The 15,803-nt window shown below is 52.9% G+C and overlaps 7 protein-coding genes across 7 annotated transcripts; 4 read left to right on the plus strand and 3 right to left on the minus strand.

Moving 5' to 3' along the window:
* Positions 1–55: 55 nt before the first annotated feature.
* N7473_008542 (chaperonin-containing T-complex subunit CCT2) lies at positions 56–1,857 on the plus strand (the record flags this gene model as incomplete). Its single annotated transcript, XM_057154482.1, has 4 exons — positions 56–58; positions 122–279; positions 356–1,730; positions 1,798–1,857. 4 exons carry the CDS (start codon positions 56–58, stop codon positions 1,855–1,857), a joined length of 1,596 nt encoding a protein of 531 aa, XP_057008820.1.
* Positions 1,858–2,952: 1,095 nt separating this feature from the next.
* On the plus strand, positions 2,953–5,293 carry N7473_008543 (glycoside hydrolase family 76 protein). The gene is made up of 3 exons (XM_057154483.1): positions 2,953–3,364; positions 3,486–4,180; positions 4,240–5,293. The coding sequence occupies exons 1-3, from the start codon at positions 3,271–3,273 to the stop codon at positions 4,831–4,833; spliced, it is 1,383 nt and encodes a 460-aa protein (XP_057008821.1). The 5' UTR covers positions 2,953–3,270; the 3' UTR covers positions 4,834–5,293.
* Positions 5,294–6,051: 758 nt separating this feature from the next.
* Positions 6,052–9,495, plus strand: ireA (bifunctional endoribonuclease/protein kinase IRE1; the record flags this gene model as incomplete). Its single annotated transcript, XM_057154484.1, has 1 exon — positions 6,052–9,495. One exon carries the CDS (start codon positions 6,052–6,054, stop codon positions 9,493–9,495), a length of 3,444 nt encoding a protein of 1,147 aa, XP_057008822.1.
* Positions 9,496–9,952: 457 nt separating this feature from the next.
* Positions 9,953–12,267, plus strand: N7473_008545 (uncharacterized protein; the record flags this gene model as incomplete). The annotated part of the gene is made up of 4 exons (XM_057154485.1): positions 9,953–10,173; positions 10,242–10,531; positions 10,607–11,939; positions 12,000–12,267. 4 exons carry the CDS (start codon positions 9,953–9,955, stop codon positions 12,265–12,267), a joined length of 2,112 nt encoding a protein of 703 aa, XP_057008823.1.
* A 242-nt stretch (positions 12,268–12,509) lies between these two features.
* On the minus strand, positions 12,510–13,692 carry N7473_008546 (branched-chain amino acid aminotransferase; the record flags this gene model as incomplete). The annotated part of the gene is made up of 2 exons (XM_057154486.1): positions 12,510–13,576; positions 13,632–13,692. 2 exons carry the CDS (start codon positions 13,690–13,692, stop codon positions 12,510–12,512), a joined length of 1,128 nt encoding a protein of 375 aa, XP_057008824.1.
* A 521-nt stretch (positions 13,693–14,213) lies between these two features.
* On the minus strand, positions 14,214–15,324 carry N7473_008547 (Branched-chain amino acid aminotransferase II; the record flags this gene model as incomplete). Its single annotated transcript, XM_057154487.1, has 2 exons — positions 14,214–14,435; positions 14,497–15,324. The coding sequence occupies 2 exons, from the start codon at positions 15,322–15,324 to the stop codon at positions 14,214–14,216; spliced, it is 1,050 nt and encodes a 349-aa protein (XP_057008825.1).
* A 12-nt stretch (positions 15,325–15,336) lies between these two features.
* N7473_008548 (Formaldehyde dehydrogenase) lies at positions 15,337–15,616 on the minus strand (the record flags this gene model as incomplete). The annotated part of the gene is made up of 2 exons (XM_057154488.1): positions 15,337–15,524; positions 15,598–15,616. The coding sequence occupies 2 exons, from the start codon at positions 15,614–15,616 to the stop codon at positions 15,337–15,339; spliced, it is 207 nt and encodes a 68-aa protein (XP_057008826.1).
* Positions 15,617–15,803: the final 187 nt, after the last annotated feature.

Genomic DNA, 15,803 nt, shown 5'->3' on the forward strand with positions numbered 1-15,803 from the left:
CAGTCGACACCTTTATTTGATCACTAGTTCGACTGTTCGTTCCTAGCTGATTATCATGGTATGATAACGATTGTCTTTTTGGGGATTTGGCATGATTATGTGCTAACTCTACCTTTAACAGTCGTCATTTGGCAATCCCACACAGATCTTTGCCGACGATGTTACTGAGGAGAAGGGTGAGAATGCCCGTCTGTCGGCCTTTGTCGGTGCCATCGCAGTCGGTGATCTCGTGAAGAGCACTCTGGGTCCCAAGGGAATGGATAAGATTCTGCAGTCTGCGTACGTGGCGGGGTGTTCTGGATACCATTGGTGGGGGTTATCATCATTGTCATATGCTAACGCTGGTCTCTTGTAGTTCCACCGGAGACATTCTCGTGACGAACGACGGTGCTACCATCCTGAAATCGATCGCTCTGGACAACGCGGCGGCGAAGGTGCTGGTCAACATCTCCAAGGTTCAGGACGATGAGGTGGGTGACGGTACTACATCCGTCACCGTGTTGGCTGCTGAGCTGCTCCGCGAGGCCGAGAAGCTGGTGAACTCCAAGATTCATCCCCAGACTATCATTGAGGGTTACCGGATAGCTAGCCGTGCCGCTCTCATTGCTCTTGAGAACTCCGCCGTCGACCGCAGCCAGGACCCGGAGGCCTTCCGCAAGGACCTGCACGCAATTGCACGCACAACGCTCAGCTCCAAGGTGCTGGCACAGGACCGAGACCACTTTGCCCGTCTGGCCTGTGAGGCTGTCCTCCGCCTGAAGGGCTCCACCGACCTGAGCCACATCCAGATCATTAAGAAGGCCGGCGGCAAGCTGCAGGATTCCTACCTGGACGAGGGCTTCATCCTCGACAAGAAGATTGGTGTCAACCAGCCCAAGCGCTTGGAGAATGCCAAGATCCTCGTGGCCAACACTGCGATGGATACGGATAAGGTTAAGATTTTCGGCGCTCGGGTCAAGGTCGAGTCGACGGGTAAGCTGGCCGATCTTGAGAAGGCTGAGCGGGAGAAGATGCGGGCCAAGGTTGAGCGGATCAAGTCTCACGGAATTAATTGCTTCGTCAACCGGCAATTGATCTACAACTGGCCCGAGCAGCTCTTCACTGAGGCTGGTATCGTGTCCATTGAGCACGCCGACTTTGATGGTATTGAGCGTCTCGCCTTGGTGACTGGCGGTGAGATTGCCTCCACATTCGACCACCCCGACCAAGTGAAGCTGGGCTCTTGCGATCTGATTGAGGAGGTGATTATTGGCGAGGACACTTTGATCAAGTTCTCCGGCGTGGCTGCTGGCCAGGCCTGCACCATTGTGCTGCGCGGTGCTACCGAGCAGCTGCTCGACGAAGCCGAGCGCTCCCTGCACGATGCCCTTGCTGTTCTCTCTCAGACTGTCAAGGATCCCCGTGTTACTCTCGGCGGTGGTTGTGCCGAGATGGTGATGTCCAAGGCAGTGGAACAGGCTGCTCAGAACACCACTGGTAAGAAGCAGCTGGCCGTGGACTCCTTCGCACACGCCCTCAAGCAATTGCCGACCATTCTGGCCGACAACGCTGGTCTGGACTCCAGCGACCTGGTCACTCGGCTGCGCCAGGCCGTGAACAACGGCATGACCAGCTCGGGTCTGGACCTGTTGACACCCGGCGGTGGCATTGCCGACATGCGGGATCTCGGTGTTGTGGAGGCGTATAAGCTGAAGAAGGCCGTTGTGTCATCGGCTTCTGAGGCTGCTGAGGTATGTTTCTCGAAGTTTCCTTTCTCTACTTTGTTTGTGGTTCACTTTACTGACTGGTCTTGTATAGTTGCTTCTGCGTGTGGACAACATCATCCGGGCTGCCCCTCGCCATCGGGATCGGATGTGAAATGATTGATGCGATATGGATTGTTGGGTTGTCCCTGATTATGGCGGGGGCTCTTTGCAAAAAAAAAGAGACACTATTCATACTGTTTAAATATCCAATACATTCAATCTATCCAAGCTACTTATCACGTGCCATATCGACTGGTTTGTGGCCTTACTGCCTTGTTGCCTTTGGCCTCAATTATCACGTGAGTGGCTCTTCAGTGCCTGATGAGTCAGCACCGCTTTGAGTACTGTGACTCCCGTCCATGGAAAAGACCCTCGTCGACCCTCGCAGACCCTGACCGAGACCTTGCGGGACCCTCCCCAAAAGCGTCAGCTTCGGTTCTTAGGAGTGGTACTGTCCAGTCACATTCTTGATCTAAAAGCAACGGGATTTGACCAAGGGAATGATTAGATAACAGTTTAATCTGTAGAGTAGGTGATCACGAGTAATTATTATTATCTGAGCATCGAAACAGAGTTTAAATGGGATCATCGGACATGACGACGAAACCCTGCCCATTCGCATGGAGATCGGCGTGGGCCCCGTCAATGAGCGTAGTGGCTGTCGTGACCGATCCGAGGAATGCGGGCAGTTCTTCTTTTTCTTTGAGACAATTCATCTCATGATGTGTTTAGGTTGTAAATAGATCTTGAGACCAGGCGAGGGGTCTGAGTTGCCAAGGGCGCATGAGTGTCTCATTTGAGTAGGAGTACGGAGTAGTTAGTACATACTAACATAGTAGACTAAGTACATACAGTAGCTTCCGCCCACTGCCGCCCAGGCACCCAAGAAACAGTTGAGCCTGTCATCGGGGTTATTTTTAGTGGCAGAGACCCCCTGAGATTAAAAAAAATAAAGAACAAGATTCAAAAGGGAGCCTTTAGCAGTGAAATGTGATATTTGATATAGAGTACATTATTTGCAATATTATAATTCTAGTTCTCTTCTATACAAAATTGTAGGCTGTCCCTGTATCCGGTAGACCCTAGGCCCTTTGGTAGTGGCTCCATCCCAGTCCGTGGCGGAGTCTCTCTTCTTGTCTTCCCCCCACCTAAAGAACCAACCGAACCGGCGTTTAGGCGCACCCTCCCAGTTACCCTCCCAGTTACCAGACGGTCATCATTGGCACACTGACACACTCCCGCTGCCACTTTCACTGCCACACTCTCTCCTCCTCCTCCGGTTCTCCCGTACCTCGTTTCCCTCACTCTCTCGCCTTCTCTCCTCTCCAACGCCCAGCCCGGCTCTGGACTTTTTCCCTTGTCCCCACCGTCTTTCGTCCTCCACCCTGAAGATTTGTCCCTGATCGTCAACTCCCATCTTCGCCCCAAACCCCCCTGCTTCTCCAGCTCGTTCGCGCGCTGCTTCCTCTCCCGCGCGCTCTCTCCATTTCGATGCTGTATACCCGTCCACTCGTTTAAACTCTCCATGATCTTCTCCCACTGGCTAGCCACCCTGGTGGGTGGCTCCCTCGCTGTCCATGGCGCTCTCGGTGCCATCACCCTTAATGTCGATGATGAAAGTCAGTCTCCTGGATCTCCTTAGTCCCTCTGGCCTCGTCCCAAATGGATGGCTCCTTATGGCCAGTCCCTACGCTTGCTGGCGGGCTCCCGGCTGGTATGCTGACAATGCGCTCCTCCTAGACTCCCTCAAAACGGCGGCCAAGACGGTCGCCTCCGACATGATCGATTACTACAATGCTCGAGATTCCAAAGATATTCCCGGAAAGTTTGACGGCACTTGGTGGGAAGGTGGTTCGATGTTCATGGTTCTTATTCAGTACTGGTGGTTGACTGGCGATTCACAATTCAACGCCGCCATCCAGGAGGGCATGTACTGGCAGAAGGGCGACGACGATTTCTTCCCATCCAACTACAGTCAGTATTTGGGTAATGACGATCAGGTTTTCTGGGGTCTCGCCGCTATCACCGCGGCCGAGCTCAACTTCCCCGAACAAACCAACCAGCCATCCTGGGTGTCTCTCGCCCAGGGTGTCTTCAACACCCAGGTCCCGCGTTGGGATACCAGCAGCTGCCACGGCGGTATGCGCTGGCAGATCTGGCCCTACCAAAGTGGTTACACTACTAAGAACGCTATCTCCAACGGTGGTCTTTTCCAACTGGCTGCCCGCCTCGCGCTCTACACCAAGAATGCTACATACGCCGAATGGGCCGAGCGCATCTGGGATTGGAGTGCCACCACTCCGCTTCTGAAGCAGAAGAACTGGAACATTGCCGATTCCACCACCTGCGAAACCCAGTGTACCGACCACGGTGATTGGCAATGGACCTACAACTACGCTACCTATATCAGTGGTGCTGGTTACATGTACAACTATGTATGGTGACCCCGATTCTTTCTGTGGTATTTTTATCTCGCTAACCTAAAATCATTAAGACCAACGGAACTGCCTCCAAGTGGAAGGAGGGCATTGACGGCTTGATCGGTACCTCCAGTCAGTTCTATCCCACCCAGGGCTACAATGGCGCCGCTGGCAACGTCCTGGTGGAGATCACCTGCGAACCGATCGAGAAATGTGATCGCAACCAAATCACTTTCAAGGCGTACTTCTCCAGTTGGCTGGCCTTCCTGACTACGATCGTGCCCGGATCCTCGGATACCATTCTGCCCAAACTAAAGACTTCGGCGCAGGCCGCGATCAAGACTTGCACGGCGGGTACAGGTGGTAACCTCTGCGGTACCAAATGGTATGCGCAGGCCGCTGACGGCTCCACTGGTCTGGAGCAGCAGATGGCGGTGCTGGGAGTACTCAATGCCAACCTCGTTCCCTTCAAGGGCGGGGCGCCCCTCACCTCGGAGACTGGTGGTACCTCGAAGAGTAATCCCAATGCTGGTACCAACAGCTCGAACCAGCAGGTGCCTGTCCTGAACAACATTACCACGGGTGACCGCGCGGGTGCTGGAATCCTCACCGTCATCTTCGTGACTGGATGGGCGGTTGCCGTCACCTGGATGATCCGGGGTGGTTAGACTTGTGTTTTTTTTCAATTTCTGTTCGGTGTTCTCCCAATGGCCCCCCAGTGGGGGTTGCCTTTCTGTTCTTATATATTCCCTTGACTTGGCCATGTCTGTACTTCTCTTTGCTCGGCTTCTGACTTTCCTTCTCTGTATCTATCTGGGCCTTTTCTTTCCCATTTTCTATGTTTTTTTTTTCGTCCTCGTCTCTGCTGCTTGACCAGAGTCTATCTTTGGCAGCGGTATGTACGTGGTTGGGTGCTACGGCGTTTGGAGACACACTGCGATTTGGGACGTCTTTACTACATCATCTTGCCCATTGCTTTGACATGGAAACCAATGGATTTCAAAATTTCTCGGGTTAACGAGGATCGACACTGCCGTTCGCTTGTTCTTTTTTGTATATTCTGTGGGGCGCCTAAGGCTGTGCTGATGTAGGTGCATGCTTAGTTGAAATATTACGCCATCTTAATAATTCTTACTGTACTGGCCCCTTGGGTCCAGAATTGTGAGTGTTTTTGGGGTCGAGAACTGATTGTGGAATCGAGGTACATACATGCATGTCTTCATGTTACATGAGAGGTTTGTTCTGTCCTTTTCAATGACAGGGTAAATTGACCAATTAACCATCGTTACCTATTACGAAGTACACCATTTATCCGAAATGACTCCTTCGTTTTCATTGTTTCTCCTCTTCTCCACATGCAAAGTACAGGGGCGGACGTGCGTGGGCCCCGTATTGTTTGATATTGTTTGATACCTTCCCGGTACAGCCACTTTACTGGGGCCGAAGGCTGGAAGGGGCTGGGCACTGCCCGTAAAGTACACCGGCTATACACTTGTAATCTTACACAAAATCCTGTGGCCTCCCCTAGGACTTTCGACTTCCTCCCCTTTCCACGACTTCTCTCACTTTCTCTCCTGATTCTCATCCTCTTGCTTTGATCCCATCGCATTCATTTCCATCCCATCCCTCGCTGATTGTCCCTTTCTGCTCCCTCTGTACAGCGCTCGTTGCATCACTCGAACCCATCCACAACCTTGAATGTGGGGGAATGATCCGCGATCCGGATTCTCGACTCGCTCCACACTAAAGCCATCCGCCCGTCCGCACACACACACACGACACTCGACCCAACTCGAACCCATCCTACCCCTAGCCCATGAGCTGGTTACCGGCCTCCCCATTGACCTTTCTATCCTCGAACCTCGCACAGTGCTGAAGTTTCCACAATGCGGTGGCGGCTGTCGGGCGCCCGTTCGACCATCCCCGCCAGCGTCGCCCTCCTCCTCCTTCCGGTCCTGGTTGCTCCGCAGCAGCACCCAGAATCCCATGATTTCTCCATCCCCCAGGTCTCCGTGCCGTCAGCGCCGGCGGGAGCAGACCCAATTCATGCAAGTGCGGCAACACTAGCCGTACCACCCATCGTGAAATCCAACGATGCGAGCGCCCTAGCAACTCTGGCTCTGGCAGGCTCCGGCCGCGCCGTTCGAGCCCCTCCCGTCCGGGCTAGCAGTACCGCTGCTGGCCTGGCTTCGCAGCTTCACGCGCGGTCCCTACAGGACTGGGAGGTTGAGGACTTTGTGCTGTTGGCGACCGTCGACGGAACCATTCACGCGAGAGACCGGAAAACCGGCTCTTCTCGCTGGGCCCTCGAGGTGCCCAGCAGTCCTCTTGTGGAGAGTATCTATCATCGTGCCAATCGCTCGAGCTTTGATGAGACCCAGCCCGAGGATGACTTTTTATGGATCGTCGAGCCCAGCCAAGATGGCAGCTTGTATGTTTACAGCCCGGGTCCCGAGGCTGGACTGCAGAAGCTCGGCTTGACGGTCAAGCAACTGGTGGACCAAACCCCTTATTCCGGTATTCAGCCTGCTGTGACGTATACTGCTCGCAAGGAGACGACTTTGTATACGATCGATGCCCGGACTGGTAGCATCTTGCGGGTGTTTAGCTCTCGGGGTCCATACACCACGGGACAGGAATGCCGGAAGGTGGATGGTCTGGAGACAGACTCTGACGAGTGTGAGACCACTTCTGGTACCCTTGTACTCGGTCGTGTAGAGTATGCCGTGGCAATTCAGAACACCGAGACGGGGGACCCAATCTGCACACTGAAATACTCCGAATGGGCCCCGAATAATCGGGATATTGACCTTCAAAGTCAGTATTACCGCACAATGGACTCGAGCCACATTTATAGCATGCATGATGGAGTTGTGTTGGGATTTGATCATTCTCGGATGGACCGGCCTCGGTACACGCAACGTTTTTCATCTCCAGTGGCCCGTGTTTTTGATGTGGTTCGTCCTGTCAACAAGGATGCCCCGGATGCATCAACGCCTCTGGTGCTCCTTTCCCAACCACTTCAACCTCCTGACCCGGACTATGGCACATTAGATGACCGCGACACTCGTGTCTTCATTGATTCGACCAACGCGGGTGGGTGGTATGCGTTGTCCGAAGAGACGTACCCTCTAGTCACAGGCCGAGCCCCAATGGCTCAATGTTACGACAAGGACTTCTTCCGCAAAGGACAGTTGCTCATGAGTCTGACTCCAAGTCAACAACGAGACGCTTTGGCTGGTGTGCACTCCTTGAATGGCCCACGCATCACTCCATCCATTCCCCGACTGGGCAGCTCCCCGACCACCGAAATATCCAACGACACCCCACGTGATGTCTTGCGCAGCCCATCGGAACTTGCGCTACCCCCTGCCCTTCGGCACAGCGCCATCATCCGCAAAAGTTGGGACAACGCGTTGGACATTGTTGTTACATTGATCTTGTTGTTCATTGGCACGTTCATCTACTTCAACTCGCATCATATTCGGGATCTCGCCAAGCAGAAGCTGGACATCAAGAACATCATCAACATCAATGACAAATCTGCACTGTCGACTCCTGCCACTCCCATTGTCGGTTCGGCCCCGGACATGAAGCGACCATCTGCACCGACTCGACAACTTCCCGGCGTGACTGTGGATGTTGACCTCGGAGATAGCACTCCGGATGGTGAAGCCACTCCTCGTCCCTCGCGGGAGCACAGTGCACCGCCTATTTCGACGCCCCGCGTGCAAATTCGTGAGCCATCTCGTGAAACCGATGATGGCGAAGCGGATGATGGCGCTCAAGATCCTGACAAGCCGGCGAAGAAGGGCAAGCGCAAGCGTGGTACTCGTGGTGGAAAATCACACCGCAAGGGCAAGAAGCCCGGCACCGAGGGAGATGCCAACCAGGCTGACCGGGTTGTGGAGCAAGTCAACAATATGGCTCCACAGTCTCGTCTGGAACCCGATGTGCAAATGACTCGTACCGTCTCCAACGAGATTGTGGAGATGGACGGTGTGATCCGTATTGGTCGATTGGAAGTCTTCACCGATGTTGTACTCGGACATGGCAGTCACGGTACCGTGGTGTATCGGGGCGTGTTTGATGGGCGCAACGTGGCTGTCAAGCGTATGCTGATGGAGTTTTATGATATTGCCTCTCACGAAGTTGGGTTGTTGCAAGAGAGCGATGACCACCACAACGTTATTCGGTACTTCTGCCGTGAACAGGCGGCAGGGTTCCTGTACATTGGTCTGGAACTGTGTCCTGGGTCGCTGCAGGATGTTATTGAACGCCCCTCACAACACCCCGACTTGGTCCAAGGCGGCCTTGACATGCCGGATATTCTGAAGCAGATCACCCAGGGTGTGCGCTATCTGCATTCCCTCAAGATCGTTCACCGTGATCTGAAACCTCAGAATATTCTGGTTGCCATGTCTCGTGGTCGAACCTCAGTTCGGTCTCTCCGGTTGCTCATCTCCGATTTTGGACTGTGCAAGAAGCTTGAGGATAACCAGAGTTCTTTCCGAGCCACCACTGCTCACGCCGCCGGTACATCGGGATGGCGTGCGCCGGAGCTGTTGGTGGATGATGACAATATGGCCATGAGCTCTGAGTCGCAGCATACCGAATCATCGGAGCCCGCAGTTGTGGACCCGCAGACCAACCGCCGTGCCACTCGTGCCATCGACATCTTCTCCCTGGGCTGTGTGTTTTACTACGTTTTGACTCGTGGTAGCCACCCCTTCGACAAGAATGGCAAGTTTATGCGAGAGGCCAACATTGTCAAGGGCCAATTTGACCTGGAGGAGTTGAGTCGCCTGGGTGATTATGCCTTTGAGGCTGATGATCTCATTCGCTCGATGCTGTCTTTTGATCCTCGACAACGCCCCGATGCCAGTCAGGTCCTCATGCACCCCTTTTTCTGGCCCCCCTCGGACCGTCTCAGCTTCCTCTGCGACGTCTCCGATCACTTTGAGTTTGAGCCCCGTGATCCACCCTCGGATGCCCTGCTCTGCTTGGAGTCGGTTGCAGAGCGAGTCATGGGTCCAGAGATGGACTTTTTGCGTCTGCTTCCTCGTGATTTCAAGGACAACTTGGGCAAGCAGCGCAAGTACACCGGTGACCGGATGTTGGATCTGTTGCGTGCGCTGCGTAACAAGCGCAACCATTACAATGACATGCCTGAGTACTTGAAGGCGCATATCGGTGGACTGCCCGAAGGCTACCTGAACTTTTGGACGGTGCGCTTCCCCAGTCTGTTGATGAGCTGCCACGAGGTGATTGTAGAGTTGGGTCTTACAGATATCGATCGTTTCCAGCGGTACTTTACTCCTCCTGAGTAGAGTGGTGGAGTTGAGGGTTGGTGATGGTATATGGTCCATAGTTTTGTATCTAAATTTGAATCTAACTGATATTTTCTGTTTCCACTTTTTACTTCGCTTTCTGGTCTATGTCTTCGACTTGCTCCAGTCTGATGTAGTTCGTTGGTTGTTGGACGCTAAGAGGGCGCTGCTGCCATCCTGTCCTTCTTTGTTTGCGGTTCCCTGCGTCTGCCTCTTGTTGACTTCCCTTTTCATCTCTTCTTCGCCCATCGCTTCTCACCCTCCGCGACTCTCTTTTCTTCTCTCTTCCCCCACCGCGTCTTGAGGATTTTTTTTTCTTTTGCTCCCACTCCACGCTCCCTTTAACTTCCCAACTCCCCATTCCCTCACTCGACAGTGTCACACCCTCATAACTCCGTCCTCTCATCTCCCGACTCTCCACACACCCATCATTTCATCATTCCCCTTCAATCCAGTCATGCCCTCCGCGCCGAATCTCAGACTGACCGTCCTGGTCACCCGGGAACAGGCCTCAGCACACCCCAGCAGAAACAGTACTGATGGACAGCACCAGCCGGAAGCTGCCACAGACCAGTCTCGCAGCTTTCTCCTGGTGATCAAGGACCCCGAGAACGTGTCAGTTGGAGACCTGGCCAATCGAATCAAAGAGCAGTGGCAGGAGCTATGGCCAACCGAGAAGTGAGCTCTCTCCCGCCCCAGACTGGATCTCAATCCACAGAGCATATACTAACCTTCACCTGCGACAGGCCTCTCCAGATCAAGCAACTGGTGAATGGCGCTTACCCTGACACGGCCTTTACAGTCCGCTGTTCCGTCGCGGATATTTGGGTGGATAGTGGACGCCGTGAAAGAGAGGGATTCGATCAGCATGGTATTGTCCGTGTGATCCCAGTCCCCTCCTCGTCTACTTCTACTCCCACTCCGAGACACCAACGTGCTGCCTCGGTCTTCCAGGACGTGGAAGGCGCCGCGAGGGAGGCCAAGCGCAAGTTCCTTGACACTGAAATCAGCGCAAATGACTCGTTGCCCAGGCCGGGTGCGACCACTCCCTCTCAGAACAAAGAACAAACAGACCCGCAGCACAATCAATCAAAGCGGCCCTGATTGACAGCGCAGACGGACCCTCAGTCTCCCAGTCCTCCTCAGAGATTTCACACAACAACCTCTTCTCCCGTGTACTTCAATGGCGGACGACCTCCAGCTTTTGCTCTCCCCAAGGGCCACAGACGCCATCTCACCAATACCTCACCCGGTTCTCCCGAGTTAGGTCTGGGCCTGGGTATCACGGCTAGTCCCGCCAGGGACCACATTACCAGGGACAAGTTTTCGGCCGATCGAATTCAGAAACCAAGTTCTATACCGCCACCGCCGCTGCCTCGTTATTCACTGCGTGGATCTACCAATTCCTCACCACCGGAGGGAAGCTCACAGGATGACTCCCCGCTGGGTGCCAGAAAGCTCGCAGAACGGCCATATAACTCAGTTCCTCGGGAGACCTCTCGCAATGACGATAGACGCCCTCGGACTAGGGCAGCCCTGAAGGCTTCGGGCTCTAGCAAAAGATCCCATCATGCCAGGGCTTCAAGGGATCCGAATGCTACCCCAAAGCCCACACCAACCACGGAAAAGTATCTCGAAAAAGACAGAGCTGAGATTCGGGAAGTCGAAAAGTTGCTCAGAGACCCCAAAACAAACCCGGAGTGTCTAATCGTTCTCCGGGAGATCTCTGGTCTCCACAACGAGATAACAACCCTCAAAGCGGGCTCGGGTGGAAGGGAGCGACGACGACTCTTAGGCATGGCTCGCAAGCGACTTAGCCGACGCCGAAAGGCGCTTGAGAAATTTAAAAGCAATGAGCAGTTGTACGATGATGGTGACGCACGTACTATCACGAGCCAGGAGGGGAATGCCGGAAATGGACCTAATGAAGGCCCCGACGAGAACAGCGATGAGGATCTGCTCAAGAAGAAAAAGAACCACAAGCGACCCGGAATCGAGAAGAGGGATCTATCGGCTGATTTTGTCGCTGCTCGTAGGATCTCGTTCCTTCGTGCATATTCCTCGAGTGTGAAGACTGGGGACAGTCCACAAAGCCAGAGGAACAAGGAACCAGACGGGCATGGGATCCAAGTTTTGATCGGGGATAATGGAATCGAGCAGGCTTCTCCGTCAACCAGAGCTTCTAGTACCCGCGCTTCCCAGTCGAATGATGCCCTTCCTGAAGATGCAGCCATCAAAGAAAATGAGAACGAGAACGAGAACGACACGACGGATAGTGAAGGCGAGGACATTCAGTCTGAGGCTGAGATCCCCACGATCAAGCATAGCTCTCCCATCCGCAAATCTACTGCCTCCCAGAGAACTTCACCACGAAAGGCCCCTCCCCCTGGAGCCGATCCGGGAGAAGAAGGGAATGGGGTTAATGGGATTTATTCTACTGCAAAGTAAGTCTAGACCTGGCTCTCGTTTTGGTATCCAAGATTCGTGCTAACCGAATGAATTAGGGAGGTTGACCCATCTGAAGTGGCGCAGCTTGCCGCTGCCCTCGAACAAGTCCCTGAACAGCAACACTCACCACCTGGTAAGGTCGGTCTTCTAGGTCAGCTTCTTCAGCAGGGGAGCTGGGAAGCTCTGGCCAAATATCCTCCATTTTGCTTGAAGGGACAAACAAAGGACGAGTCATCGGCCGATGATACATCGGAGGACGAGACATCAGATGATGATAGCAGCGACTCCGATGGTGATTACAAGATGGGAGGTGTTGATATGTGATGTTTTCTCCGACAGTCGATTGGAAGAGATGTATGCCTGTGTTTCAATGTCGAGTCTGGGGTTATGTTGCCTTTGTTCAGCTGGATGTGATCGAATGCAGGCTTGATACTGTCTTGTTGTCTCTCTACACGCTGTTCTCCTCTCTATGTACGAGTTCTAGTGAATGATATCATGTCTCAAGCAAGAGCAGTTTTCGCTTTTATTCTGTCTGATTATTTGAAAAGAACACATTATTACCAGATTCATGGCACCGTAGATCCACTCTGGTCAACCTTCTCGGCTGAACCCTCTTCAATCCATTCCTTTGGAGGAGCAGTCACTTCGTAGTTCCAGCCCATTGAGTCCTCAATAGATCCAGACTGAATGCCCCGCAGGGTCTTGAGAAGCTTAACACAGACCTCGCCACCCTGTGCCTGGTCTCCGCAGCGATACTCGAACTTGTCATTCTTGGAACGCATCGTAATGCTTCGCACCGGTACCAGTGCAGCTGCCGTGCCTGCAGCAACGACCTCATCGAAGGAGCTCAATTCCTCATATCCAACTCGGCGTTTCTCAACCTTGTAGCCGAGATAAAGGGCGATATCAGCGACCGAGGAAGCCGTAACCGAATCAATAGCGTTGCGACTATCCGGCAGCACGACGGTGATATTATCCCCATCACGCTTCACACCGATGAAAGCAGAGGTAGAAAACTCGTCAATCTCGCTCCGTGTCGCACTGTCCAGATGCAAGGTAATACCGAATCCCTCCTGACGAGCACGATCACTGTGTCGCAGCACAGGAGCATAATTACCTCCCACCTTAGCATTCCCCGTTCCAAACGGCGCCGAACGATCGAAATCCTCCAAAATCAACGCATCCACAGCACTAGCCCCATGATAAACACCGGTCGGCATCACAAACACAACCAACGTATACCCATCAGGCGGACTCAACCCCAACTGCGCCGAAGACCCAAACAACAATGGTCGGACATACATCGCCGCACCAGACTCAAACGGGGGAACAAACTCGGCATTCCCACCAACAGCCAGTCGCACACAATCGAGGAAGAGATCCTCGGGAACGGGCGGGATCGAGACAACTTCGGCGGATTTCTGCATGCGCTTTGCGTTGCGGTCCGGTCGGAAAATGGTGATTTTGCTATTTTCTGCGTGGCGGAATGCTTTAAGGCCTTCGTAGACTTGTTGGCCGTAGTTTAGACCGGGGGCCATGCCGTGGATGGAGAGGTAGGGCGAGTGCACGAAGCGTGGGGTCGACCATTGGCCGTTGCCGGATGTTGAGTAGTGGCATTCGACATGGCCGTTGACTGGGTGATTGTCAGTGGAATTGATGGTAGGTTCTGGGGTAATTGGATAACTTACCATCGCGCACTTTGAAGCCAATGTCGTTCCAGTCGAGGGCTGCTGGGGGAGGAGGGAACATGATGATGGTGGAGGTGTGTAAGTGTAAGTTAATTGTGGATCGGCGGATCTGCGGGGAGAAAATGAGGTCAAGTGAGGGGCAGTTGAGATGCTTTTTATACTTCCAGCAAGTTACATGCTTACTACACGTTGACTCATGTACTCCAAATGGCGGTGACTCTAATTCTTATCCAAGGTCATTGCTAGGAACGGTGGGTTTCTAACTGGATCGAATTCCAATCAGACCATTGTGAATCTTTTGCTTATTGCTCTTGATTACTAGCTGAGTTTCTCCGGTTTCGGAGTCAATAATTGGTATTACTGGGGCTGACAGTAGACCTAACTACGGAATAGGTATATGCTTGGTACATCTCAGTCCGATCTAACTATCTTTAGTTCTTACAGTAACTACCCAATCTCAGCTGCGGTACTATTAATTCAATCAATAGCGTCATCTATAACTACAACTCAGTCAACATCCTTCACTTTTTTTCAAAAGTCGAAAAATTTTCAATTTTTGAAAGAGATTACAGTCTATCTTACTTACAGATCTATTGCGCTCTCTCGATCTATAATTATATCACTCGTCGGCTGCTCACTGCGTCCAAATGCCGTCACCAGAACCACCTTCAATCCACCGGGTTCCTCGTGCTCCGCAAATCGCCGGTAGTGATCGGCGATATTCTCAAAATGATCTTCGTATGTGAACATCCACGATGGATCCAATCGGCCCGAGATAACGAGATCAAGGAGAAACGGTTGATACTGTTCGATATCCGTTAGCTCAAGCATATGTTGAACGCAGCCATAGTCTTTCTCTTCATACCCTCTGTGGAATCGATTGTCCTCCACGAACAGTCAACGCCTTCTGCGTGAATGGTCCGATCGGAAAATCATGCGTCGTGAAGAAAAAGTCCCCCACCAGAGCAATATTGCCGCCCTTACGCGTTGCCTTGATGATAGCCGACACGGGGTCAGTAATCTCTCGTCCGAGCCCGGAAGCTCTCATAGCAGCCAGAGACGGCTGTTGTGTGCTTCGATATCCACTGGCTTCTATCGCTTTGTCCACTCCCTGCGGCCGGATCGAGAGAAGATACTCGCGAATATCAGGGTGAGCCGCCACATCAATAGGGATCATCCCGAATTCTTCGGCCCGTTGCAGTCGTCGCGGATCGCTGTCTATCGCGTATACCATACTGGCGCCGCGTAGCTTGGCAAGTCGCTGGATGGACAATCCGATGGGACCACAGCCCCAGACACCGACGACGTCTCCGTCTCGCACCTCTGCTAGTTCGAGTGCATGCCACGCAGTGGAATCTACATCGGACAAGCTGAGAAGTTTCCAAGCATCAACATCGTGGGGCGCTTTGAGACATGTGAAGTCAGCATTCGGTACTCGGCAGAACTCAGCTTGATTCCCTGGATATCCACCACGGAGCTGAGTATGCCCCAAAATACCAGCCACGCGATGTCCGTACGCGATTTGCATCTCTTTGGATGGATTGCTCACATCACACAGCGAATATTCTTTTCGTTTGCAATAGTCGCAATGCCCACATGCTCTCACTGGTAAGATGATCACTCGGTCGCCGATTTCGAGGGATTTCACATTCGGTCCAACTTCATCGACTACGCCGATGGCTTCTCGTCCCATGATGTCGCCTTTTCACATGATATATCCTAGATCTCCTTCGTATAGATGTAGATCGGAGCCGGAGATCGTGCAGTGGGTTACTTGGATGATGGCGTCGCTGGGGTCGGTAATGGTCGGTTTGGGAACGAGACCGATCTCGACATCTCGTCTGCCCATCCACCGAGCTGCTTTCATTTTGTTCGTGGGATGGGGGACATAGCCTGTGCTTGTAATGGGGCTAGGTCTGTGAGTAATTGTTGTGTATGCGTGGTTCAGTGCTAACGAATTGCTTACCTTGTAAGACGGCTGCCATGGCGATCGATGAATACGACTGATATACAAAAAGGCGTTTCAATATGGGAATATATGACTGATTCAGCTCTTGATAATTCAGTTGCGAGAGTGAACGGCTACTTAGTTTTAATAACCGACAAAGATTTCTCCGGGTTGCACTGATCTCAATATGATGGGCTCAATGGCAATGAACCACGGGATTCTTA

This window comes from Penicillium subrubescens, assembly GCF_028828155.1.
Source record: "Penicillium subrubescens strain IBT 31985 chromosome Unknown utg000005l_segment0_segment0, whole genome shotgun sequence".
NCBI lineage: Eukaryota > Fungi > Ascomycota > Eurotiomycetes > Eurotiales > Aspergillaceae > Penicillium > Penicillium subrubescens.